Source organism: Bos taurus, chromosome 3 (genome assembly GCF_002263795.3).
Source record: "Bos taurus isolate L1 Dominette 01449 registration number 42190680 breed Hereford chromosome 3, ARS-UCD2.0, whole genome shotgun sequence".
Taxonomy (NCBI): domain Eukaryota; kingdom Metazoa; phylum Chordata; class Mammalia; order Artiodactyla; family Bovidae; genus Bos; species Bos taurus.
Window position 1 is genome coordinate 92,279,697 of NC_037330.1, and position 27,613 is coordinate 92,307,309.

The 27,613-nt window shown below is 40.5% G+C and overlaps 1 protein-coding gene across 7 annotated transcripts in view; it reads left to right on the plus strand.

The window, feature by feature from the left end:
• The window catches only part of IFT25 (intraflagellar transport 25), a 75,201-nt gene that overhangs the window by 17,281 nt on the left and 30,307 nt on the right, over positions 1–27,613 (plus strand). For 4 of the 7 annotated variants that reach the window (XM_059884870.1, XM_005204606.5, XM_005204607.5 and 1 more), the window contains exons 4-7: positions 6,977–7,083; positions 8,844–8,912; positions 14,051–14,094; positions 16,506–16,705. In XM_059884870.1, coding sequence (XP_059740853.1) covers positions 6,977–7,083; positions 8,844–8,912; positions 14,051–14,094; positions 16,506–16,619 — 334 coding nt within the window. In that variant the 3' untranslated portion in view covers positions 16,620–16,705. Of the gene's footprint in view, positions 1–6,976; positions 7,084–8,843; positions 8,913–14,050; positions 14,095–16,505; positions 16,706–22,646; positions 26,624–27,613 lie in introns of those variants that run through there. The other 3 variants (XM_024989714.2, XM_015465597.3, XM_015465600.3) reach the window with 3 other exon arrangements.

Consider the following 27,613-nt stretch of genomic DNA (forward strand, 5'->3'; position numbering starts at 1 on the left):
GACTGAAATCTTAAAAAATATATTCTCCCCCAAAATGGTAGTTATGTGAGGTGATGTATGTGTTAACTAACTTTACTGGGTAATCATTTTGCAGTATATGTGTTATATCAAGTCATAGTGTTTGTTTGGGCTCCCCTTGTGGTTCAGCTGGTAAAGAATCCGCCTGCAATGCAGGAGACCTGGATTCAATCCCAGGCCTGGGAAGATCCCCTGGAGAAGGGATAGGCTACCCACCCTAGTATTCTGGCCTAGAGAATTCCATGGACTGTGTAGTCCATGGGGTTGCAAAGAGTCGGACACAACTGAGCGACTTTGACACACAGTGTTTGTACACTTAAAGTTACATAATGTTACATGTCAATTATATCTCAGTTAAGCTGGGAAGGAAAATAATATGTTCTCTGACCATTATGTAATTAAATTAGAAATAAATAACAGAAAGGCATCTGGATATACCCAAAACTTAGAAATTAAACATGGCACTTCAAAATAACCAATGAGTCAAAGAAGAAATCACAAGGGATATTAGAAAATATTTATAACTGAATGATAATGAAAAATGTATATATAGCCACATTTGTGGGATGTAGTTAAGTCAATGCGTTAAAGGAAGATAATAGCATAAATACTTAAATTAAAACGGAGAATATTTTAAAAACCAATAAGTTCTACCTTAGGAAGCTAGGTAACAAAGAGCAAATTATACCAAAAGCAAGTAAAAGACAAAAATAACAAAGATAAGAGCAGAAATCAATGAAATAGAAAATAGACAACTAGAAAAAATTACCAAAACCAGAAGTTCATTATGTGAAAAAATTAATAAAAGGTATAAACCTCTAGCAAGACTAAAATAGAAAGAAAAATGCAAATTACCAATATCAGAATTGAAACAACCATTAAACATTCTAAAAGAATAGTAAGTCAATATAAAGAACAAATTTAGGCTAATAAACTTAACAACTTAGATGAAATGACAGATTCTTTGAAAAACTCCAGCTATAAAAATGATATAAGATGAAATTTAGAAATCTGAATAGCTTATATCAATTATATAAATTAAATTATATAAAGTATTTAGAGAGAAAATAGTACCAATATTCCATAAATTCTTTCAAAAACAGAGGAGGGAAACATTTTCAAAACTGTTTTATGAGAACAATTATAACCTTGATCCCAAAACCTTACAAAGACATTATAAGAAAGGACAATTAAAAAATAATATCCTTTATAAACATAGATATAAAACCATTATAAATTGAATTCAGCAAATGGAGTTTGTCATAAGAATGCAAGATTGGCCTATTTACCATATTATCACAGGAGTACAGATTGAGTGTAATTTACTGTATTGCCAGAGCAAGAGAGAAGAAAATCATATGGTCATTCCAGAAAATCATTAGAATTCAGCATCTAAACATGATAACAATTCTCAAAAAATTAAAAAGAGAAGGGAACTTTCTCAGTCTGATAAAGGCATCTACTAAAAATTTTCAACTTAATGGTGAAATAGTAAGTGCTTTCCTAATAAAACAAATGAGTGTATATAACAAAACAGAAATAGACTCACAGATACAGAAAACAAACTAGTGGATTTAAGTGGAGAGAGGGAAGCAGGGAAGGGCATGATAGGGTTATGAGATTAACAGATACAAACTACTACATAAAAAATAGATAAGCAATGAGAATATTTTGTATAGCACAGGGAAATATAACCATTATTTTGTAATAACCTAACATGGAGTATAATCTATAAAAATATTGAATCACTATGCTGTATACCAGAAACTAATATAATACTATAAATCAACTGTATTCAATATCAAAAAATGCTTCCTCCCTAAGACTGGAAACAAATCAAGGATGTTGTCACCATTTCTATTCAGTATTGTCCTGGAAGTCTTGGCCAATGCAGTAAGGCAAGAAAAGACATAGAAATCATAAAGACTGAAAAGAAAGCAAAATTGTTTTTGTTCAGTACAGTATGATATTACTTATATGTGGAATCTAAAAACTTAGTGGACTAGTGAATATAACAGAAAGAGAAGCAGACTCACAGATACAGAGCACAAACTAGTGTTTACCAGTAGGGAGAGGAGAGAGAGGCAAACTATTGGATATAAAATAAGCTCAAGGATATATTGTACAACATGGGTAATATAGCCAATATTTTGTAATAACTGTAAATGGAAAATAGTCTTTAAAATTAAATAAAATGTTAAAAGAAAATTAGTAGGTATATTATAATGAGGATAATGATCAAAATACACCCTTATAGTATTTCCCCAAAGAGTGTTCCTATTCTTGATGGCAACAAGAAAAATAAGTTTTGGAATGAGCCCTCTTTACATATGTAACGAAGTAGACTTTTTAACTATTCATAATATTTATTTGAGTTTCAGTTTCTCCAGGGGGTTGTGTGTGTTTATAAAACAGGAGCTGTTGACTACTTAAAAAAAAATTGTCTTTGTTCACATGTTATATGAATCTACATAACCCTAAGGAATCTACAAATATCTGCTAGAGCTAATAAGTGGATTTAGCCAAGTCAATACACAAAAATCAATTGTATTACCATATACTAGCAGGAAACATTTAAACAGTGAAATTTTTTAAAATTCCATTTATATTAGCAGTTAAATAGACATGAAATAGGAATAAATTTAATAAGACACTCAAGACCTTTACACTCAAAACTATAAAACATTGCTGAGAGAAATTAAAGAACTAAATTAAAAGATACACTACATTCATGATTGGAAAACTCAATATTGTTACCATGGCAGTTTCTCCGTAAAACGACTGTTGTTCTTGTAGTAATGTATATGGAAATGCAAACTAATCTTGAAAAAATAATCTTGTCACATCTTATAAAAGAAGAAAGTTGCGGCCCTGAAATTATCTGATTTCAAGATAAATACACAGTAATCAAAACAGCATGGCATTTTAGTAAAGATAGATCTATATAGATCAGAGCAACAGACTAGAGGGCCCAGAATAGATCCATGCATGTAAAGTCAATTAATTTTCAACAAAAGGCTAAGGATATAGAAATAGATCAGTGGAATAAAATGGAGGGGCAGAAATACATACACCTATAACTAGTCCTTTAATTTTAGAATAAGACACTAAGGTAATTTAATAGGAAAAAGAGTCTTAACATGTGGTGCTGGAACAACTGAATAAACATGTGGATAAAAATAAACCTCAACCCCTACCTCATACTGAACACAAAAATTAATTCTATATGGATCATAGAACTATATTCAAAGCTAAAATGTTTAAGCTTATAAAAGAAAACATAAAGTATTTTTGTGACAATGAGGTAGGCAAAGATTTCTTAATGAAGACACAAAAATTATAAGCATAAAAGGGCAATGAAACTGTACTTCACCAAAAGTAAGATTACTACTCATTGAAAAACGCAAATAAGAAAATAAAAAGGCAAACTGAAGCCTGGGAGAAAATGCTCACAATACATATGTCTGACAAAGGACTCCTACAAATATGTAGTAAAAGTGGAAAGTGGAAAGAACATTTAAGTTTACTTATTTTTAATTGAAGGATAATTGCTTTACAATATTGTGTTGATTTCTGCCATACATCAACATGAATCAGCCATAGGTGTACATATTTCCCCTCCTTGTTGAATCTTTCTCCCACCTCCCACCCCATCCCAACCCTCTAGGTTGTCACCAGTTTGAGCTCCTTGAGTCATCCAGCAAATTTCCACTGGCTATCTATTTTACATATCATAGTGTTTATCTTTCCATGCTTCTTCTTCTTGTTCAGTCGCTCAGTCGCATCTGACTCTTTGCGCCTGCATGGACTACAGCACGCCAGGCTTCCCTGTCTTTCACCATTACCTGGAGTTTGCTCATATTGATGTCCATTGAGTAGGTGATACCATCTAACCATCTCATTATCTGTCATCCCCTTCTCCTCCTGCTTTCAACCTTTCCCAGCATCAGGGTCTTTTCCAGTGAGTTGGCTCTTTGCATCAGGTGACCAAAGTATTAAAGCTTCAGCTTCAGCATCAATCCTCCAATGAATATTCAGGATTGATTTCCTTTAGGATTGACTGGATTGATCTCCTTGCTGTCCAGGGGACTCTCAAGAGTCTTCTCCAGCACCACAGTTCAAAGGCATCAATTCTTTGGTGCTCAGCCTTTTTTTTTTGTCTAGCTCTCTACTCTGTCCATTTGTCCCACCCTCTAAAGTGGAAAGAACTTTTTAAAAAAATGAGAAAATACTTAGTAGACACTTCACAAAAGAAACTGTACGAATGACCAGAAAGCAGATGAAAACGGGCTTAGCATCATTTGTCATCAGGAAAATGCAAATTAATACCATAGTCAGACACCATTTCACATCCAGTAGAATAGCTAAGAAGCCTGACAACAGAATATTGGCAAGAATGTGGAACAACTAGAATTCCCTTACATTTCTGTTAGGAATGTAAAATGGCATAACCACTTTGGAAGTCTGACATTTTCTTATAAAATTAAATATTAGTTCAGTTCAGTCACTCAGTCGTGTCTGACTCTTCGTGACCCCATGAATTGCAGCACGCCAGGCCTCCCTGTCCATCACCAACTCCCGGAGTTCACTCAAACTCACGTCCATCAAGTTGGTGATGCCATCCAGCCATCTCATCCTCTGTTGTCCTCTTCTCCTCCTGCACCCAATCCCTCCCAACATCAGGGTCTTTTCCAATGAGTCAATTCTTCACATCAGGTGGCCAAAGTATTGGAGTTTCTGCTTCAGCATCAGTCCTTCCAATGAACACTCAGGACTGATCTCCTTTAGGATGGACTGGTTGGATCTCCTTGCAGTCCAAGGGACTCTCAAGAGTCTTCTCCAACACCACAGTTCAAAAGCATCAATTCTTCGGCACTCAGCTTTCTTCACAGTCCAACTCTCACATCCATACCTGACCACTGGAAAAACCATATAGCCTTGACTAGATGGACCTTTGTTGGCAAAGTAATGTCTCTGCTTTTGAATATGCTATCTAGGTTGGTCATAACTTTCCTTCCAAGGACTAAGCATCTTTTAATTTCATGGCTGCAGTCACCATCTGCAGTGATTTTGGAGCCCCAAAAAACAAAGTCTGACACTGTTTCCACTGTTTGCCCATCTATTTCCCATGAAGTGATGGGACCGGATGCCATGATCTTCGTTTTCTGAATGTTGAGCTTTAAGCCAACTTTCTCACTCTCCATTTTCACTTCCATCAAGAGGCTTTTTAGTTCCTCTTCACTTTCTGCCATAAGGGTGGTGTCATCTGCATATCTGAGGTTATTGATATTTCTCCTGGCGATCTTGATTCCAGCTTGTGCTTCTTCCAGCCCAGCGTTTCTCATATTGTACTCTCCATATAAGTTAAATAAGCAGGGTGACAATATATAGCCTTGACGTACTCCTTTTCCTATTTGGAACCAGTCTGTTGTTCCATGTCCAGTATGACTCAGCAATTCCACTCCTAGTAATTATCCAAGAGAAATGAAAACATTTCCACAAAAACACCTGTATAAGAATGTTTATAGAAGTTTTATTCATAATGGTAAAAAACTGAAAACAATTCAAATATTCAACAAAAGTATCAAGCAAGCGACTTTCCTGGTGGTCCAGTGGTTAAGAATCCACCTTACAATTCAGGGGATACTGGTTCAATCCCTGGTCCAGGAAGAACCCATATGCCATGGGGCAACTAAGCCCATGCACCACAACAACTGAGCCTGCATTCTGGAGCATGCAAGCCACAACTGCTGAGCCCACATGCAGCAACTGCTGAGGCCCACACACCCTGGAGCCCATGATCTGCAACAAGAAAAGCCACTGCAATGAGAAACCCATACAGTGCAACTAGAGAAAGCCCCTGCACAGCAACAAAGACTCAGTGCAGCCAAAAATAAATAAATAAATAAATATTTTTAAATCAAACAAAAATATATAAACAAATTATAGCATAGTCTGTGGTAATAAGACTCAGAGCAGTGGTTGCCTAAGGGAGGTAGGGATTGTCTGGAGAGAAAGAGAAAGGATATGTCTAGCATAATGGAAGTGTTCTTTATCTTGATTAGGCTATTGTTTACCTTGATGTATTGGTTACATAAACATATACATTTATCAAAATGCATTTGTACATTTAAGAGAAATTTCACTGTAGGTAAATTTTACCTCCAAAAAAGAAGTAAAAAACCTTATATAATTAAAGAAATGATTATTTATATAGTCAATACTATAAGTGTGTGTGTATGTGTGTATAATTTTTTTATATTATATAACTAACACTTGAGTGCATGTTTTAATATTTTTTCAACAAGCATCTGTTGTGTATTTACTGTTGGTCAGCCATTGTGATAGTTGCTGGGGATGTAAAGGTAAGAGAAAGTAACTGGACTTAAAGAAGGCATGGCTGGAGTAATAAAAATATGTGAAAAAAGTGCTAATATAAACTGGATGCTGTTTATGAGGTGAGTGCAAAGGAGGGAGAAAGTGATTGTGATTTGGTGGGCTTGGAGAGATGTGACCAAAAAGTGAATAAACTTTTGCAAGGGAAGAAAGGCTTCCACAGAGGCATGAGTCTGCATGACGTGTTTGCAGAATTTTAATCGGTCCAATGTGACTACAGTAATGAGAGATGATATCATGATGGGGGACAGTATACTTAATGATGGGACCAGATTGTACAGGATCATTAAATGCCATACTAAGGAGTTTAGATTTATAGGCAATAAGGGATCACTAAGATTTTAGACAAGAGTGACATCAATTCCATGTTTTAAAGAATATATCTGGTGGTTGTAAAGAATTGTTAAAGTTGGGGAGAGATTAGAGGCAGAATAAACAGGAAGGGATTGTAAGAATCCAATGGTGGTTTATTTTTTTTTAGTACTTATTCACTAGGATTTGTGATTAAGCATTTCTAAACATTTAGCTGTTCTTTTCTGTTTTTCTTTAAAATTAACAATAGAAATCCAGAAACTTTTTGGACCACCACAGGAATGTTTCCCCAAGAGTTCATTATATGTTTTCACAAGCATGTGAGGATTGAAAAGCTTGTAATCCAGAGTTACTTTGGTAAGCATGATATTTTCATTTCATTTCATTAATTTTCATCTTTCAGTTTTTCCATAGGCAGAATGCACATATGTAAACTTTTGGCAAAACACTGATTTTTTTTACAGCATGGAATCAAGTTTTATTGCTGGGGTTGATGGGTGGAGAGTATGGGTTAACTGTCTCGAGCACAGTTAGCTTCTCTGAAACTGCGAATTTGAAACCCTTCCAAAGTACGTAATAATTTCCATGCAGTTTTCTACGTGAAAGCCTTTGGCAAAAGACCCTGTGATGAATTTAAGAAGCCAGCTTGCCAGAACGCTAGGTTTCTTCACATCTTTATTCCAGATTTTTTTGGCTAGGGGTTCTCTGTCAAATTCTTTCGGAAAATCTGACAACCCTGATTATTTACATTTGGTAACTTTGATTCTTTTATTAATGTGGCCATTTTCTGAGGGATTTAGGAAGAATATCTTCCACTAAAACTAGGATGGAAGATATTCTTCCACTAGGATGGAAGACTATCTTCCATCCTAATCGTGTTTTATGTTTTTTTTAAGGACAGAGTATATCAGGCAAAATCATGGTAGGAAACAGGATACATCCCAGGTGGCTCAAATGAAGAAACATTATTGATGGGACCACTTATACAGAATTATGGCCTGGGTTAAGGGAACAAGCTAGGGATGCTGAGACACCCAGAAACTGGCTATAGCAGTAAGCCATTACCTCCCTGGGCCAAAGGAGGAAAATAGTATTTGCTGGAGAAGGAAATGGCAACCCACTCCAGTGTTCTTGCCTGGAGAATGCCAGGGATGGGGGAGCCTGGTGGGCTGCCGTCTGTGGGGTCGCACAGAGTTGGACACGACTGAAGCGATTTAGCAGCAGCAGCAAGGAGAACTGGAGCGTGTACAAAAGGGCCCTGCCCAATAGGAGCTGTAACCAGGGAGGAGCATAACCACTGCCAAAGACAGGACACTGAAGCAGGAAGGGAGTAGAGAAAACACAACCTGCTTTCAGTTCCCTGCTGCCCTTCAGTTTCTTCCCAGTCCCTACCGTTGGCCAGATCCAGTCAGTAGGCAGTGGGAAAGTAAGTCCAGGAGGTTCGGTCCCCAGGGGTCCTCCCTCAGGGTGCAGAGCAGAGAAGAATGGATTTGGAGCGAAGGGAACTGCTTTAGGGGTAAAGGAGAAAAGAAAACCAATGCAGAAGGAAGATGATGCATTCTCTCTTCTCTCATTAATTATGAAGGCTCTGGAGTTGGACCTAAACTTTGAATTCTAGTTCTGCAACTTACTAGCTCTGTAGCATTGAACATTTTGCTTGACTTCTGTAAGTTGTCTGATTTCTTTAAGCCTGTTTTCTCAGCATTAAAGCAGGTTAATAATACCTTTCTCCTAAGGTTGACGTCAAGAGTGAATGAATATGTCTGACATAGTAGTTTCTGCATAAAGTTTTATGATCAAGACCACTAATAGTGTTATTTACCAGTGTACCAAAAAAAAAAGAAAGAAAGAAACAAAAACAAACCAGATGGTACCAAACTCAAAAAGGCTCTGTTAGCTTTGTGTTATATGCTTGCAAACACTTGTAACAGTTACCCAGACTGTACTTTACCATAGGGATTTATGGAAAAACGGTGAGTGATTTTCCTGATCCCAGTACTTTGTGCATTCCCACTAATGCCTGCCGGTCTTAGACAGAGGGAAAAAGAAATCAAGAGACAGCAACATAGAATTACAGAGATAATTAACACTTTATTTTTGTTTATTTACAATGTCAGTGCGGACCTTGAGGATTGAAAAGAGTACTTCTAAAGAGCCAGTTGATTTTGAGCAATGGATTGAAAGAGGTATGTGCTTGGTTCACCAGCATTATTTTGATCATGAGAGGGTAGAGAATTGTGTTTTACTCTATATTTCCAGTTGTGCTTCATTTTGGTGAAAAAAGGTGGCCTGAATGATTCTTTTGACATATTTAGATAAACCTAGAAAAACTCAAATTTGAATACTAAGATGATTCTTCACTTCCTGGTTATGTAATTGTTAACATGTTACTTAATTTTTCTGAGTTTCAGAATCCTTATCTGAAAAATAGAGATGATATCACCATTTAAAGTTTTTGTGAACACAGTGTCTGGCATATGGTAGACAAGCAATAAATATTAGTTTTTAATCTTTCCTTCCTTCCTGATTAGTGGTATTATTTAAATATTATTGGCAGAATTGGTAGCCTCTCATAAAAGACAGCATGTTGCCTTCATGTGTCTATCTGTTCCTTCCCAAAATACCATGAAAATAATAATAAAGGAGTAAAATGAGTCATAAACCTACAGGGGCAAAAAATAAAAATAAACAGGGAACCAGGAATTCAGAACAGATGTGTGAGGTCAATATATGGAAGAAAGGAAGCAGTTGGAGGAGTAGTAACTTCTGTAGCAGAATTGAGTAGATTATAACCTCAGTACCTGGCAAGGAAGTTTATCTAATAGAATCTCAGGAACTTGAAGGCAAAGGTACCATGAAAAGTTTGAATGAGGCATGGACAAGAAAAGTGATTGGTGGAACATCTATTTACAAAGTATAAAAGACTTTAGGCACCTTCCTCCCACAAACTACTCCCAAGAGTGACTAGGAACTTTGAATGTTGAGCCTCAGGACTCAGGGAGACCAGTCATAGTAAAGAGAATGAGTGAGACATGGAGTGGAAAACAGGGGATTGAAGTGGAAACCTATATAATAAATAGTGGGAACTCGAGCCTCCTTCCTATGGTCTGCCCAGCAACCAGAAATACAGCCCCAGCCAGGAGATTGGAGGATTCATCTTTGGAGAAACTGAATGGTCCCAAAAGATGTGTGGATACAGAATAAGGCTCGTTCATTCCTGGTCACCCTATGGAAATCTGGTAGTCAGTGAGTCTGGCTCATGTACTGTTTTCCAGTGATCTATTCATAAGTAACAAAACATAGCCCCAAATCACCAAACATACGGTAAAGACCTAAATATAATCAGGCCTTTACTTCTAACTCCATCTGTAGGAAAAGAGGGTAGAAAACAAATGAAATCACAAGGGGGCACTATGAGAAAATGTGGGACATTTTATGATACAACTGACGTGGTCTCTTCAGTAAGTCAATGGTGTGGGGGGAAAATGTGTGTGTGGGAGACAAAGAAGTTCAAGATTAAAAGAGGCTTAATTCTGGTTTGAATAAACCAAGCATAAAAAGACATTTAAGGGGACAATGGGGACCTTTGATGGGGTAGGAAATAGCAACCCACTCCAGTATTCTTGCTTGGAAAATTCCATGGACAGAGGAGCCTAGCAGGCTACAGTCCGTGGGGTTGTGAAGTATCGAAAACAACTGAGTGACTGAGCAGGCACGCATGGGGACCTTTAAATATATACTAGGTATATGATATTAAACAACAGAATGGGAAAGACTAGGGATCTCTACAAGAAATCAGAGATACCAAAGGAACATTTCATGCAAAGATGGGCTCAATAAAGGACAGAAATGGTATGGACCTAACAGAAGCAGAAGATATTAAGAAGAGATGGCAAGAATACACAGAAGAACTGTACAAAAAAGATCTTCATGACCCAGATAATCACGATGGTGTGATTACTGACCTAGAGCCAGACATCCTGGAATGTGAAGTCAAGTGGGCCTTAGAAAGCATCACTATGAACAAAGCTAGTGGAGGTGATGAAATTCCAGTTGAGCTATTCCAAATCCTGAAAGATGATGCTGTGAAAGTGCTGCACTCAATATGCCAGCAAATTTGGAAAACTCAGCAGTGGCCACAGGACTGGGAAAGGTCAGTTTTCATTCCAATCCCAAAGAAAGGCAATGCCAAAGAATGCTCCAACTACCGCACAATTGCACTCATCTCACATGCTAGTAAAGTAATGCTCAAAATTCTCCAAGCCAGGCTTCAGCAATATGTGAACCGTGAACTTGCCGATGTTCAAGCTGGTTTTAGAAAAGGCAGAGGAACCAGAGATCAAATTGCCAACATCCGCTGGATCATGGAAAAAGCAAGAGAGTTCCAGAAAAACATCTATTTCTGCTTTATTGACTATGCCAAAGCCTTTGACTGTGTGGATCACAATAAACTGTGGAAAATTCTGAAAGAGCTGGGAATACCAGACCACCTGATCTGCCTGTTGAGAAATTTGTATGCAGGTCAGGAAGCAACAGTTAGAACTGGACATGGAACAACAGACTGGTTCCAAATAGGAAAAGGAGTTCATCAAGGCTGTATATTGTCACCCTGTTTATTTAACTTATATGCAGAGTACATCATGAGAAACGCTGGACTGGAAGAAACACAAACTGGAATCAAGATTGCCGGGAAAAATATCAATAACCTCAGATGTGCAGGTGACACCACCCTTATGGCAGAAAGTAAAGAGGAACTAAAAAGCCTCTTGATGAAAGTGAAAGAGGAGAGTGAAAAAGTTGGCTTAAAGCTCAACATTCAGAAAACGAAGATCATGGCATCCGGTCCCATCACTTCATGGGAAATAGATGGGGAAACAGTGTCAGACTTTATTTTTCTGGGCTCCGAAATCACTGCAGATGGTGACTGCAGCCATGAAATTAAAAGACACTTACTCCTTGGAAGGAAAGTTATGACCAACCTAGATAGCATATACAAAAGCAGAGACATTACTTTGCCAACAAAGGTTCGTCTAGTCAAGGCTATGGTTTTTCCTGTGATCAAGTATGGATGTGAGAGTTGGACTGTGAAGAAGGCTGAGCGCCGAAGAATTGATGCTTTTGAACTGTGGTGTTGGAGAAGACTCTTGAGAGTCCCTTGGACTGCAAGGAGATCCAACCAGTCCATTCTGAAGGAGATCAGCCCTGGTATTTCTTTGGAAGGAATGATGCTAAGGCTGAAACTCCAGTACTTTGGCCACCTGAAGCGAAGAGTTGACTCGTTGGAAAAGACTCTGATGCTGGGAGGGATTGGGGGCAAGAGGAGAAGGGGACGGCAGAGGATGAGATGGCTGGATGGCATCACTGACTCGATGGACGTGAATCTGAGTGAACTCTGGGAGTTGGTGATGGACAGGGAGGCCTGGCATGCTGCGATTCATGGGGTTGCAAAGAGTCGGACACGACTGAGCGACTAATCTGATCTGATCTGATCTGATCTCTGATATGATTATTAAAGCATTTTTAAATTGTCATATGATAGTGGCATTGTAGTTACAAAAGAAAACATTCTTTAGAGATGGATAATCAAATATTTAAAGGTGAAATACCATGATGTCTCAAACTTTCTTTAAAATACCTTGGCAAAAAAAATTAGATAAACCAAGTATGGTGAAATGCTAATAATTGTGAATTCAAGACAGTGGGTATATAGAGTGATATCCTGTCTTTTTTATGTATATTTGAGATTTTTCAATTTTTCATAATTAAAACTAAGCAAATGAAAGAAGAAGTTACTAATTTCTAGTGGAGGAGGAGTTGTATAAGAAAGAAAATGTGTCATAATTTATTACTTATTTCAGCAGTAAATAACATATAGACAATGATGTAGCCATCAAGTATTGATTTCAAAATTGAGAGGATGGCAGGAAGGAAAATTTGTAGGAAGAGGAGGAAGAGAATACTGGTCCAAGAGATATAAATTTTCACCTACTATAATATAAAGTCAGTAAAAAATGGATAAATCAAGAAAAGGATCATGAAATATAATTCCAGAAAAAATAACTTAAATATTTACCTCTGGGGAACAGGATTGGAGGAAACGGGGTCAAGCAGGGGACTGCTATTTTGTATTACCTCAGAGAAAGGTTAGGAAACAGAAAGAGTCATCCATAATCTTACTTCCCAGAGACTTCCCTTTTTGTACTGTCTGCCTTTTAAAATTAGGTACACTGTTTTGATATTAGAGCTTCCCTGGTAGCTCAGGTGGTAAAGAATCCACCAGGAGTCCCTGGTTCAATTCCTGGGTTAGGAAGATCCGCTGGAGAAGGGATGGGCTACCCACTCCAGTATTCTTGGGCTTCCCTGGTGGCTCAGCTGGTAAAGAATTCACCAGCAATGCAGGAGACCTGGGTTCAATCCCTGGGTTGGGAAGAGCCCCTGGAGAAGGGAAAGGCTACCCTCTCCAGTATTCTGGCCTGGAGAATTCCATGGACTGTATGGTCCATGGGGTCGCAAAGAGTCGGACACAACTGAGCAACTTTCACTTTTCACATTTTGATATAAGTAAAATTACTTTCTAAATAATATCAATATTATTTTTTTAAGTTGTGAATTTCTTTTTCAGAACTTTTAATTTTTCATTGGGGTGTAGCTGGTTAACAATGTTGTGGTAGTTTCAAGTGAACAGGGAAGGGACTCAGCCATACATACACATGCATCCCTTTTCCCCCAAACTGCCCTCCCATCCAGGCTGCCACATAACAATAATGTGAATATTATTATATCAGTGAAATATTTCATCTTTCCAAAAGAATGTTTGATATGATTAACTCATGACCAAATAAGTTAATCTGTCCTAAAATCACACTGGTACTAGTAAAGGTTTTCTGAAGCAGGGTACCAGAAAAGATCAATTCATGGGTGGTATAACTCAGCATCATAGTGAAACTTCATTGTGAGAAACTGAGCCCTAATCAGTACCCATGAGAATGGTGAGACAGCCTCTCAGGCCTGCAGTTACTGTTAGTAACTTGATCCTTTAAAAGGACTTTCATATTTTATTAATTCTTCACTTGATATTCCTTTACTATAATTTATATTTACTTTTATTTATACTCACTGAGATATTTTATAGCTCATATATAGTTTAGCTTTTATATCTTTTTATCAAATATCTCTATTTTTATATTGGATTTTATATACCAAAACACTGGTATATCTGGTCTAACTAAAATTTTATCAGATATCACGTTTTGCTGAAAATAAATTTCAATATATCCTGATGCAGTTTGAGCCCTACCTCAATTCTGTTAAATTTGTGTTTTAGATCTAGTACATACAGAGGGGCAGCTTCAAAATGAAGAAATTTTGGTAAGTAAATATACTTTGAAGATATATACATTATCTTTGGCCAGCACAATGTATTTAAATTTTAAACCTATCTCCATAATCATAAAATTACTAAATACCCTCGTAATATTGTAGGTTCTGTGTCTGACCAACCAATAGAGGCAGTTATTCTCAGAAATATTATGATCTAAATATAGCTTTCATAAGTTAGGCTCTTTTCTGTCATAGACAGGATGACAGCCAAGATAAAACAGAATTCACTTTTATTATTTTGTTTGTTCATTTATTTTGAAGTATTTATTTACTTTCATTTCATTCTGTAGTCCTTATGGAATAGGAATCAAAACAGGTCGAGATGCCAAAATTGGATGTTAATTTAAGCATGAAGGGACAGGGAGATTCAGATAAGGGAGCTGGAGCATAGGATCAGCAACAAATAAGCCAAAGAGAGACGAGGTGAAAAGGGAACCAGCATTTTCTGACAGCATTCCACTGGGCTTTGCTTGTCAAGTGAGATGAATGGCCGCTGCCGGGGAAGCTGCTGCCTCATCACGAGTTCCTCTGTCCCCAACTTGTCAGGCCCTGGTTTTAGACAAACACAAACAGTTAAACAACCGAGAATGTGTTTAAGGTAGTAGTGCTTATTAAGATTTCTCTCTATAAGGGTTAAAGAGGTACCTTGTCCGTTAAGTTTCATTCTTCACAATTTACTGGCAGCTGCTATGAAATCAGTGTTTCAAAAGATTCTGTAGTGTTTGGATCCTATTAATTGTCTTCTCTACCACCCAGTTGTCGTGCCCAGTGACTGGGGAGGCCATGCGTGCGTGTTAAGTCACTTCAGTCGCGTCCAGCTCTGTGCAACCCTATGGACTATAGACCCCGCCAGGCTCCGTGGTCCATGGGGATTCTCTAGGCAAGACTACTAGAGTGGGTTGCTATGCCCTCCTCCAGGGGATCTTCCCGACCCAGGGATCAAACCCGTGTCTCTTATGTCTGCTTGCATGGCACTCGGGTTCTTTACCACTAGCACCAGCTGGGAAGCCCAAGGAGGCCAGTAGGGAACAGACAAATGATTAATTAGATTGAATTTTATCTTCCTGTTTTTCTCCATATTGTTTCATTGATTATGGTTAGTAAGCGTCTGCTAAGGATTTTGTTTCAGGAGTCATTGTGTGTCAGGGAGGGTGGCAGCATCATAGAACTTTTGGAGAAGAGTAAGGGGGAATGGAGCCTTCCCTGGGGGCTCAGTGGTCAAGAATGCACCTGCAATGCAGGAAAGGCAGATTCGATCCCTGGGTCAGGAAGATCCCCTGGAGAAGAAAATGGCAACCCACTGCAGTATTCTTGCCTGGGAAATCCCATGGACAGAGGAGCCTGGCGGGCTACAGTCCATGGGGGTCAAAAGAAGAGCTGGACATGACTTAGCAGCTAAACAGCAACAACGAGGGGAGAATGGAAGGCAGTATATCACCCATAGTTTAGCGCCCTGTCAAAACAGCCTTTGCTGTACTCATTTTCTTCTAATTGTCAACCACATGTGTTACATAGTTACAATAGTGTACATGAAAAACTTTGTGTTTTTTTTATTTAATGTTATATCAAATGCTTCATAATTATGATTTAAAAATTAAATGTATTCAGATAGAGGTTAACTGATTTCTTTTTTCCTCCCTCTGTCATTATAACTCCTACTACAGGGGACATCTTATGCCTGTTCCTGCTATCATGGTGTTCATGTTTTTAGTTATTTTCTAAAATTAAATTTCAAGAAATGGAAATACTGGGTCCATGGGTATAGACATATTTATAGTAGTGTAGTACCAGTAGTTTAGTCTCTAAGTTGTGTCCAACTCTTATGACCCCATGGACTGTAGCCTGCCAGGCACCTCTGTCCATGGGATTCTCCAGGCAAGAATGCTGGAGTGGATTGCCATTTCCTTCTCCAGGGGAATCTTCCTGACCTAGGAATTGAACCCAGGTCTTCTGCACTGCAGGCAGATCCTTTACCAACTGAGCTACGAGGGAAGCCTATAGACATATTTATAGCTTCTTACATATATTGCCAAATTGCTTTTCAGAGAAAATATATAAATATAAAAGTATAATAATGTTTTAGGGTAGTGTATTTTGAGGCATCATCCAACAAATGAAATCTTTTATCATGAAAAATACTTTAAAAATTAATCAGAATTGTACAGTGCAGTTTTTTGCTCCACCTGCATTCTTCCTCAAACCAAGGCTGATGTTTGGCTATTACATATCAGAACAGCCATATTGTTATATGTGGCTGGCTTCTCTTCTGAACATTATATCTTATAAATCATTATATACTTATAATATCATTCTTGTGTCAAACCCTTTCATCTGCTAACTGCTTGTTTAGCAGTTAACTAGAATTGCTAAATCATCTGTATTTATTTTTTCCCTTACAGGCACGTGATGGCCACGTCACTTACTTGAGATTCATTATTGTGTCAGCCTTTGATCATTTTGCATCTGTGCATAGTGTTTCTGCAGAGGGAGTAGCAGTCTCAAATCTTTCTTAGTAATTATAATATACCCATGCACTATTTTTTAACAGTATATTTATTTAAACATGAAGTTGTCATTATTAAAGGAATTTGTATCAGTCTGTTTCAGTTTTATCTTTCCCTTCAGCATTTTCTAGGAATTTGGTTCATCAGACAGCAGTGATGACCAACATGTAGGTCATAAGAAAGTGTTTGCAAAAAAAGAAAGCTTTTGTTTCAGTGTACAGCTTAACCAAGTACATGACTACATGGAAACAACTGGCATACACTGTGACTCCACAGCATCTAACATACTACCCTTTGGCTATCAGTGCATTAATTTTTAAATTTACTGATTGATGTAAAGGGCTAAATGAAAAATATGGACACTAAACAACATACAAGTTCAAAAAAGAGAAAACATTTATGGGAACATTTCCTTGAGGTCATGGAATTTGAGTTGGGCCCTGTAGGACAAATCATTTTATTTTTTTTCTTTTAATTTTATTTTCTCTTGATTTGAAGACTTCAGAGAAGAGTTAGGAAACATAATCTTATTTCCCCAAGGCAACCATTATTGATATTATTTGATTTGTTTTTTTTACATTTTGAGGAGGTAAGAAACAAGATAGGACATTGTGTGGAGATACAAGACATCTCTGAATGTATCTTTTTATACAACTTGAAATAAAAATGTAAATAATATAGCCAAAAGTTAAAATGACAAAGCAATTCTAAAATGTTGGAAATAAATAGAAAGGCATTAACCTACATTTATTACAATTGATTGACTCAGAAAAAAAATGGCATTGGAATATAGTATTTTATCTGTGCAGCCCATATTAGTTTCCTATGGCTTCTGTAATACAGTACCACAAACTTGGTGGTTTAAAACAATAAAAAGTTATTCTCTCACTGTTCTGGAGACTAGAAGTCAGAAATAAAGGTATTAGCAGGGTTTGTTTCTATTGGAGTTTTTGAAGAAGATTATATTCTTTGCCTTTCTCTTAATTTCTGGTGTTGCTGGCAATCCTTGGTATTCCTTGACTTGTGGCACCATAGCTCCAGTTTCTGCCTCTATCATCATATGCCATTCTTTCTGTGTTTCTTTGTATCATCTTCCCTCAATGCATATATTTTTCTGTGTCTTCTCTTCTTATAAGGACAACATCATGTTGAACTAAAGACCCTTGCTGCTGCTGCTAAGTTGCTTCAGTCGTGTCTGACTCTGTGCGACCCCATAGATGGCAGCCCACCAGGCTCTGCCATCCCTGGGATTCTCCAGGCAAGAACACTGGAGTGGGCTGCCATTTCCCTCTCCAATGCAGGAAAGTGAAAAGTGAAAGTGAAGTCGCTCAGTCGTGTCTGACTCCCAGCAACCCCATGGACTTCAGCCTACCAGGCTCCTCCACCCATGGGATTTTCCAGGCAAGAGTACTGGAGTGGGGTGCCATTGCCTTCTCCAAAAGACCCTTACTCCAGTATTATCTTAACTAATTACATCTGCTGTGACTTTCCAATCAGATTGCTTTCACAGGTACCAGGGGGTTATAGACCTTTCAAAGCTCTTTTCTCTCTCCCACAATGACCAGCAGTGATGTTTTTCTACACAGTAACTACTTCATCATTTTGGGTCTGGGAGTGAGACTGATGATAACAGGTAGTAGAGCTCTCAGTCAATCCGAGGTAGACATATAGAAGGAGAGATAAATCTTCATTTAGTTTGGGAGTAGGGTGGGGGTTGCTGCATCACGCCACTTGCAGAATTTTAGTTCCCTGACCAGGGACCAAACCTGGGCACCCTTCAGTGGAAGGCCAGAGTCCTAACCTACTGGACTGTAGGGAGTTCACAAACCAATGATATTTTGGAGTTGCTTTTTACCCCAGCATAACCTGGCATATCCTGACTGATAATACAGACAAATGTAGAATATAGCTCATCCTAGAGGACAAGTGCGGAGAAGGCAATGGCACCCCACTCCAGTACTCTTGCCTGGAGAATCCCAGGGATGGGGGAGCTTGGTGGGCTGCTGTCTATGGGGTTGCACAGAGTCGGACACGACTGAAGCGACTTAGCAGCAGCAGCAGCAGCAGCAGCAGCAGCAGAGGACAAGTGACCTGGTTTCTTCGACAAGTCAGTGATGCAAAAAATGTTAATTAAGGAAGGGGGTCCACTCTAGATTGAAAGAGATATAAGAGGACCCCAAAATACATGCCTTGTATAAATCTTATTTGGATGCTAATATGAGCAAACTAATTGAAAAAAAAAAAGACATTTTAAAGATAATTGGGAAAATCTGCTTATGGATTGGGTAGTATTCATTTGCTTTTGCATGGATTAAGTGTGATCCTGGCTTTAAGATTATGTAAGAGAAGGCCCATATTTTTCAGAGATACATTTAGTAGATTCAGATACAAGTATGTAGGTTTATTACATGGTATCTGGGCTTTGCTTTAAAATAATTGAGCATTTTTTTTTATAGGAGAAAAGTTTAGTTGAAGCAAATGAGCAGTAAGTTGGTGGATCTGGGTTATGGATACACAGGGCTTCGTTGTACTAGTCTCTCTAATGTATGCTTGGAATTCTTCATAATAAACAAAAATAAATAATGCCACAGATGATATCTTTGTGCAAAAATCTTTGCCTACCCCTCAGATGATCTTTTTTTAGAAGAGATTCCCAGAAGGGAACTAGTCAAAGTTAAGAATAGTTCTAAGGGGCTTCCCTGGTGGCTCAGTGGTAAAGTATCCACCTGCAATGCAGGAGACCTGGGTTTGATCCCTGGGTTGGGAAGATCCCCTGGAGAAGGGAGTGGTAACCCACTCCAGTATTCTTGCCTGGAGAATCCCATGGACAGAAGGGCCTGCGGGTTACAGTCCGTAATGTTGCAAAGAGTCGGACATGAACTGAACTAAGAATGCATGCGTGCACTGGTGGTTCAGTGGTGAACAATCCACCTTGCAATGCAAGGGATACCAGTTCAATGCCTGGTCCAGGAAGATCCCACATGCTGAAGAGCAACTAAGCCCACTCCCCACAACTACTGAAGCCCCTTTCGCCTAGAGCCTGTGCTCCATAACAAGAGAAGCCACTGCAACGAGAAGACCACCCACTGCAATGAAGAGTAGCCCCTGCCTGTCATAACTAGAGAAAGCTCATGCGTAGCAACAAAAATCCACTACAGCAAAAATAATAAATGAATAAATCTTTTTTTTAAAGAAAAGTTTTAAGGCTTTAGATATTTTCTGATAATTTGCTTACCAAGATTTGTTGCACAGATTTACTCTTGGAAAGGTTACTTTTAGATAAATGGAGGAAGGTAGAAAAAGTACTTCAAGTGACGTTGGTGCCATCAGAGACATGAAGGTGTATATACAGAGAGATGAATGTATATATCTGACTGGGGCAAAGAAGCCTGAAATGGTACATTACAGCCAGATCACAGAGAGCCTTTAATGCTTTCAGATATTTTCCTGATAATCCTGGAGCCATTTAAGGTTTTTGAAAAGGGAGGTAACCTAGAGCAATTGTGTTCATGTTCAATAAAATGAAACACTGAGGATCTTCTTTTTCCCAAACTTCCTAAACTGGAATGTCAATAAGTCTTCATTTAAGGAACACTGCATTAAGGCTTACAGATCACTGGAAGGGATTTCTAGAAGTTATCTGAATGATCTCTTTGGCACAGGCCTACTAAATGATCTTTAAGTCTTTTTTCTCTGTTTCTCTCCTGTGAATGCAGGGAAAGTATAGTGCTTGTAATACCACTTCATGATATTTGAAAACCGCATCCTTTAACCTTTATTTTCCTAGGCTTCAAAAACTCATTTTCACTTGAGAAAACCACTCTCTTGTCTCAAGCAGTAGATAGACCAATATGTGGCTTTATCTTTTCTGTTTTTCACTGCTGAACCCCACTGTAGGAAAGGGGCAATTGGCCAAGATGGCCAATTCAGGCTCTCTCACCCCATGTCCTCTTGCTCTCTCCCCACCTTTTGTAAATAATGACTTTACATGGTTATGTAACAGCTGCACACGTGCATATAAGCACCACCTGAAAAGCTGTTGAGTTGCGTTGCAGTGCATTAGCCACAAGAGAATAAAGCATGTCTGCCTTGATGCAAATGAAGCATGTCTGCAGTTCCTACAGCTCCTCGAATCTTCTTCCAGGTTCTTCTTATCTGCGTCCTAGCTCGCGCCTTGCCTAGCCTGGGTTCAGTGATCAGTGAGACAATTGGCAGAGTCGGCAGGGTTCCCAGCATGTAGGGGAGCCCGAGGCTCCAATGGAAGGAGGAAGCCAGTGGCCACCACATAGCACTTGGTACCCGGGGGCCGGGGTCCTTTGGCATGGGCCCCGGTGGAAGACTGGGAGGTGGTGGACAGGCCACTGGATAGCACTAAAAAAGCATTACAAGCAGTGAATTCCCATTTGCTGGACAAGGCAGCATGGACTGCTGCTGGCACCATAGTGTGGGTATTCCTGACTGCCCTGAAGGTGAATATGAATCGTGCCCTACATAATGCCATGCAGGTCCATAATGTGCAGAGACGCTTGGAAGAGCTAGAGCAATGTATATTGACATAAAGCAAGAAGGGCGTGGCCTTGAAGAACCCAGTGTTTCTGACAGTGAAGTGATAAGGGATAGTAATGATGAAGTTATGAGACTGAGAAATGTTATGAGACTGTGGGTTCCCGCTTTTTAGCAAGGCCTATTGTGCAGCAGGTAGGCTGTGAAGAAGGCTGAGCACTGAAGAATTGATGCTTTTGAACTGTGATGTGGGAGAAGACTCTTGAGAGTCCCTTGACTGCAAGGAGATCCAACCAATCCATTCTGAAGGAGATCACCCTGGGATTTCTTTGGAAGGAATGATGATAAAGCTGAAACTCCAGTACTTTGGCCACCTCATGTGAAGAGTTGATTCATTGGAAAAGACTCTGATGCTGGGAGGGATTGGGGGCAAGAGAAGAAGGGGACGACAGAGGATGAGATGGCTGGATGGCATCACTGACTCGATGGACGTGAGTCTGAGTGAACTCTGGGAGATGGTGATGGACAGGGAGGCCTGGCGTGCTGCGATTCATGGGGTTGCAAAGAGTCGGACACGACTGAGCGACTGATCTGATCTGATGGTGCAGCAGAAGGATGGGGCCAACAAGGCACAGAAGCCCCGGGAGGCCTCAGACATCAAGGAGGCCAAAGAGAAGAGGAGCGGCACTGACTCTGCAGCCAGGACAAAGTCCAGGAAGACCAGCTAGGAGCAAGGACCAACCCCGGTGGAGAAAATGAAGAAAGGAAAGAGGGAAAGTGAAACCACAGTGGAGAGTTTAGAGCTGGATCAGGGCCTGCTGAACCCACCCCTGCAGAGCCCCGAGTAGTCCACAAAGTCTGCAGACAGCCAGAAATGACACTCAGACAGCAAGTGAAGTGCAGGAAATACAAGGACCTGGGCTTCACGTGGTGGATGATGATGGGGAAACTATCCCAGTGCTTGGAGTCAGCCGGACATCTGCCCTCTCAGCTCCTACACTGGCCTGGCAGGTGGAGGAGCCTCCAGATGACAAGTGTTTTACAGGTGGTGTGCGAGACACCATTTTGAGCACTGTCTCATCCATCTCTTTTGGTTCCTTAACTGCTACCTCAATGGTGGCAAGCTTGGGAGAAGTAGAGGGACGGTGGCAGGCAAAGGGGATTAGAAGTGTGAAGACCCTGATTGGGGGGCTGGCTGGTAAAGGCCCCATCCGGGTTATGTGGATGAAAAAATGTGGGCTGATTTGTTGGCAGCGGGAGTTGACAGAAATAAAATTGATAAACAGCCCAATGCTCTGCTCCTAGAGCTATGGGAGGCAACTGAAACTGGAACAGCAGTTTGCCAAGTTTGGGAAGCGCCCACAGCAAGAGATACAAGCAGTTCAGTTAGAAGATTACATGGCACCCAAGGATGTTCCTTCAGAACTGTAAAGGCTGTGACCTTACTTTTGGAAACTGGATGGCTCCCTGTATGGAGGTATACAGTGAAGTCTGTGTCATTTGATGTGCTACTAACCTCTGATTCTCTTGCAGATTTAGAACAGTATGCAGCAGAGCTTATAAAGCATTTGGAATCATGTGGGCAGGCTGTGAACGCTGCAAAAATCTCTTTGAAGGGGTAGGCCCAACGCCTGTGGGAGGTTTTGCGGGTCTTTAATAAGAAACCCCTCAGGGATGGAGTTGCCCCTGTGGAGGCTGTCCTGCTTCTCGTCACTGCACCTAAACAGCTGCAAGTAACAACAGACATTTTGATAAAGCCTGGATACAGAACCAAAGGTAATATCCTGCTGCCAGCTCCAATTGGGATTTCACAAGGACGGATGGTGGACTTGACTCGGCCATGGAAGATAAAGGCACTTCACATGCATTGGATGGCTTTTCTAGCCCCATGGGGGCAAGGATTGCAACATGAGTTCCAGGTTGTACCCTGGGTGACGAGTGCCTGGCCCCTTTGTGTTCAAGTCACCTGTCCAGTACCTGGCGTTGGTTTTTTCTATGTACTGGGGAATGTAACTGTTGTTGTAGCATCTACTGCTGTTGCAGAATGGGGGTATGTAACTGTTTGTTGTAGCCTTTACTGCTGTTACAGGATGTAGTTCCACCGGACAGTGTTAGTCACCATGGGAATATCTCCAAAGGTGATCTGCGTTTAGGTTGTAAGGCGAGAGGCCCTGAAGGAGTGGAATGTAGGGAAGGGGCAATTGGCCAAGATGGTGCTGGTCAGGCTGTCTCAGCCCATGTCCTCTCGCCCCACGTTTTGGAAATAATGACTTTACATAGTTATGTAACGGCTGAGGCCATTTATAACACTGTGCATGTGCATCATGACCTATATAAGCACCACCTGAAAAGCTGTTGAGTTGCGTTGTGGTGTGTTAGCACAAGGGGATAAAGCATGTCTGCTTTGCTGCTGTGAATAAAGAATGTTTGCAGTTTAAGAAAGTGTCTTAATGGTAGTAAGGAAGGAATATCAACAACCTCCTGTATGCAGATGATACCAGCCAACTCATTGGAAAAGACTCTGAGGCTGGGAAAGTTAGAAGGCAGGAGGAGAAGGGGATGACAGAGGACAAGATGGTTGGATGGAATCACCGACTCAATGGACATGAATTTGAGCAATCTCTGGGAGATGGTGAAGGACACGGAGGCCTGACTGCAGTCCATGGGGTTGCAAAGAGCTGGACACGACTGAACAACTGAACAGCAGCAACAGCCACTGTAATGGCAGGAAGCAAAGAGGAACTAAAGAGCCTCTTGATGAAGGTGAAAGAGGAGAGTGAAAAAGCTGGCTTAAAACTCAACTTTCAAAAAACTAAGATCATGGCATCAGGTCCCATCACTTCATGGTCAATAGATGGTGAAAAAGTGGGGAAAGTGGCAGATTTTACTTTCTTGGGCTCCAAAGTCACTGCAGACAGTGACTGCAGCCGTGAAATTAAAAGAGGCTTGCTCCTTGGAAGGAAAGCTATGACGAAGCTAGACAGCATACTAAAGAGCAGAGACATCACTTTGCTCACAAAGGTCCAAATAGTCAAAGCTGTGATTTTTCAGGTAGTCAAAAATGGATGTGAGAGCTGGACCATAAAGAAGGCTGAGCACCAAAGAACTGATGCTTTGGAATCGTGGTGCTGGAGAAGACTTGAGAGTCCATTGGATAGCAAGGAGATCAAACTAGTCAATCCTAAAGGAAATCAATCCTGAACATTCATGAAGGACTGATGCTGAAGCCCCAAACTTTGGCCACCTGACGTGAAGACCCTCATGCTAGGAAGATTGAGGGCAGGAGGAGAAGGGGGCGATAAAGGGTAAGATCACAGACTGCCTATATATGACATGAGTTTGAGCAAACTCAGGGAGATAGTGAAGGACAAGGAAGCCTGGCGTACTGCAGTCCATGGGGTCACAAAGAGTCTGACAAGACTTGGTGATCGAACAAGAAGTTCCTTATAGGTTCTATCTCCAAATACAGTCACATTGGGACTTATGGCTTCAACATCTGAAGGGGGTTGCACAATTAAGTTCAGGTGGTGAGAAGGCAGCCAAAGCAGTGTGACTGAAGGGGATTTCTAGGAGTCCCGTTGCAAAGGAAACAACAAACTTAATGAGAGCATTCAAGACAACTAATGTAAATCAAAGTTTCAGGCTGCCCTAGCCTACTACTCCTCCTTCTGTATTTATGTTTCAACCAACAACTAGCCCTATTAAAGAAGAGTAATCTGAAAAGTCCCAGAAGCGGATTGCTTTAGGTCTGGGTCTCTAGAAATAGAGCTTTAGAGAGGAATTCGATTTCCTGAGAGAGCACTCTCAGGAAGTGGGATAGATCATGGGAGAAAGTTAACCAAAGACGGTTTTGGTTGAAGTCTGGCCTCAGCCTGAGCCCACAAGGAGCTCTAGAGCGTGAATGACACCAGAGAGGTATGCTTCCCACCCTTGAGGCAAGGGACCAGGCCTTTGTGCTCTCAAATCCTTCAGTCAATGGCCATGGGCCACCCGCAGGGGAACATAACCTCTCAGGCATTGTTGAGTAAAGAAGCTTCTGTCACTTAGGGCAGTTCTCAGGAGAAGCAACACCTGAGCCATTAGCTGCCAATATCACAGTAGCTGGCATATAGATATATATATTTGGAAAAGAAATCTCGGCAGAACACCAATAACATTTATTACAGCAGGACTTCTCAAAGTGTGGTCCCTGGAACAGCAACCTCCGCCTTTTCTGAAACTTGTTAGAAATGCAAATTCCCTAGCCCAACTCCAGATCTATGGAATCAGAAACTCTGATGGTGTGACCCTTGAATCCGTATTTTGACAAGCCTTCCAGGTGTTTTTGATGCATATCTAAGTTTGGGGTCGCTAAGAGTCAGACACGACTGAGCGACTTCACTTTCACTTTTCACTTTCATGCATGGGAGAAGGAAATGGCGATCCACTCCAGTGTTCTTGCCTGGAGGATCCCAGGGATGGAGAAGCCTGGTGGGCTGCTGTCTATGGGGTCGCACAGAGTCGGACATGACTGAAGCGACTTAGCAGTAGCAGCAGCAGCAGTGCTCTAGGGACCTATGACTAGAAACTGTGAAACAAAAAGAGGGGAGGGGGCCAGAAAAATAAGGCAGTTACAGAGCATTCGTTGCAAGAGAACTTACACAAAGAATACATCAAGGATGGAGACCCATAGTTACCTCTCAAATAAGAAAAAAAGAACTCAAAAAAGAGATACAAAGATTTCAAGAAAAAAAGAAGTCACAGAAGATGGAAAGTGATCTGGCAGAGCTAAGAAAAGACATGGAAGAGAACAAGAAAATTGATTCAGAAGTGAAAGCCCTGTAAGAAGCAAAGAGATGATGATGGTAATTGTAGCCGTCAGTGTTCAATTAGGAAAACTGAAATCAGTCTAGATACAGAGTGAAAGCAGGGAGGGAAATAATGCATGGAATCTGTTACAAAGGTATTGAAATGGCTGGGAAAACAAAGAGAAGATAAAAGTGTCACCCAGAGTGGGAGCCCGTGGGCCACACTCACTGTTGACCAGTGGGAGCAGCATCACTGCATCTAAGTAGAAGCCACTCTGCCATGGCTGGGGATCCCAAAGCAACTGCTGTGCACAGCGTCCTGCAATTCCTACAGCAAGAAGTGGAGAAAATGACTTCTCCCTTCTGTTCACCGTTAATCTCCATCAGGGCTTCCCATCTGCAGAACCTGACTGGAATGCAATGTTCAGGCCTCCAGCTCCTGAAATCCAGAGGACAGTGGAGAGAGTCAGAGCCAAGCCATATCTGGAACAATAATAAACCCAACTTAAGGAGAATTGGGATCAGAGGAAAGAGCTTGAGAAAAATCACAGCATGGAATTGGAAAGAACAAAGATTTTGAAAGTTATGGAAAAGATAATAGTTATGGAAGAAACAAAGGACCCAACATACCCATCATTGTAGTCCCTAAGATAATGGACAAAATGTAACAGGAAAGATGTTCAAAGCAATAAAAGATGTCCCTGAAATTTAAAAAATAAGAAATTTAAGATCAAAAGAAGTTTTTGTATTTACCTTAGTCTGTTCAAGCTACTGTAACAAAAATACCATAGACTGGGGTGGCCTAGAGACAACAGAGACAGGCTTGCCTGCTGGCTTGGTGGTAAAGAATCCGCCTGCCGGTGCAGGAGATGTGGATTCTATCCCTGGGTCGGGAAGATCCCCTGGAGGAGGAAATGGCAACCCACTCCAGTATTCTTGCCTGGAGAATTGCATGGAGAGAGCAGCCTGGCGGGCTGCAGTTCATGGTGTTGCAAAGAGTCCGACACAACTGAGCAACTGAGCACACACATAGTTGACAGAAAGTTATTTCCTACAGTTCTGGAGGCTGAAAGTCTGAAATTAGGATATCAGCAAGGTTGCATAAGGGCCCTTTTCTTATATCCTCAGATGGTGGAAGAGGGCAAACCAGCTCACAGGAGCCTCTTTTATAAGGGCACTAATCCCATTCATGAAGACTCCCCTCTCACGACCTAATCACCTCCCAAAGGCCCCACCTCCTGCCACTATCACACTGGGCCGTAAGGTTCGGATATAGATTCTGAGGGGACACAAACATTCAGACCGAAGCAGTATTCCAAGGAAAGTTTGACATAGAACAATCAACACTGGACTAGGTCTTGGTGAAGTTACTGAACTTCAAACAGGAAGAAAGAATCTGACAAGTTTCCAGGTAGAATGAAGACAATTAAGTGCCAAGGGAAATAAATTAGGCTGATCTCAGACTTTTCCTCTCATGCCTGCTAGACAACTGTAAAACAATGTCCACAAATCTCTGAGGAAAAAGAACTAAAACCTAAGATTCTGAAGCCCAGCCGGTATCCTCCAGGTTTAAAGGACAGCAGTGGGTCATTAGCAGAGAAGGCAATGGCACCCCACTCCAGTACTCTCGTCTGGAAAATCCCATGGATGGAGGAGCCTGGTAGGCTGCAGTCCATGGGGTTGCTAAGAGTCAGACACGACTGAGCGACTTCA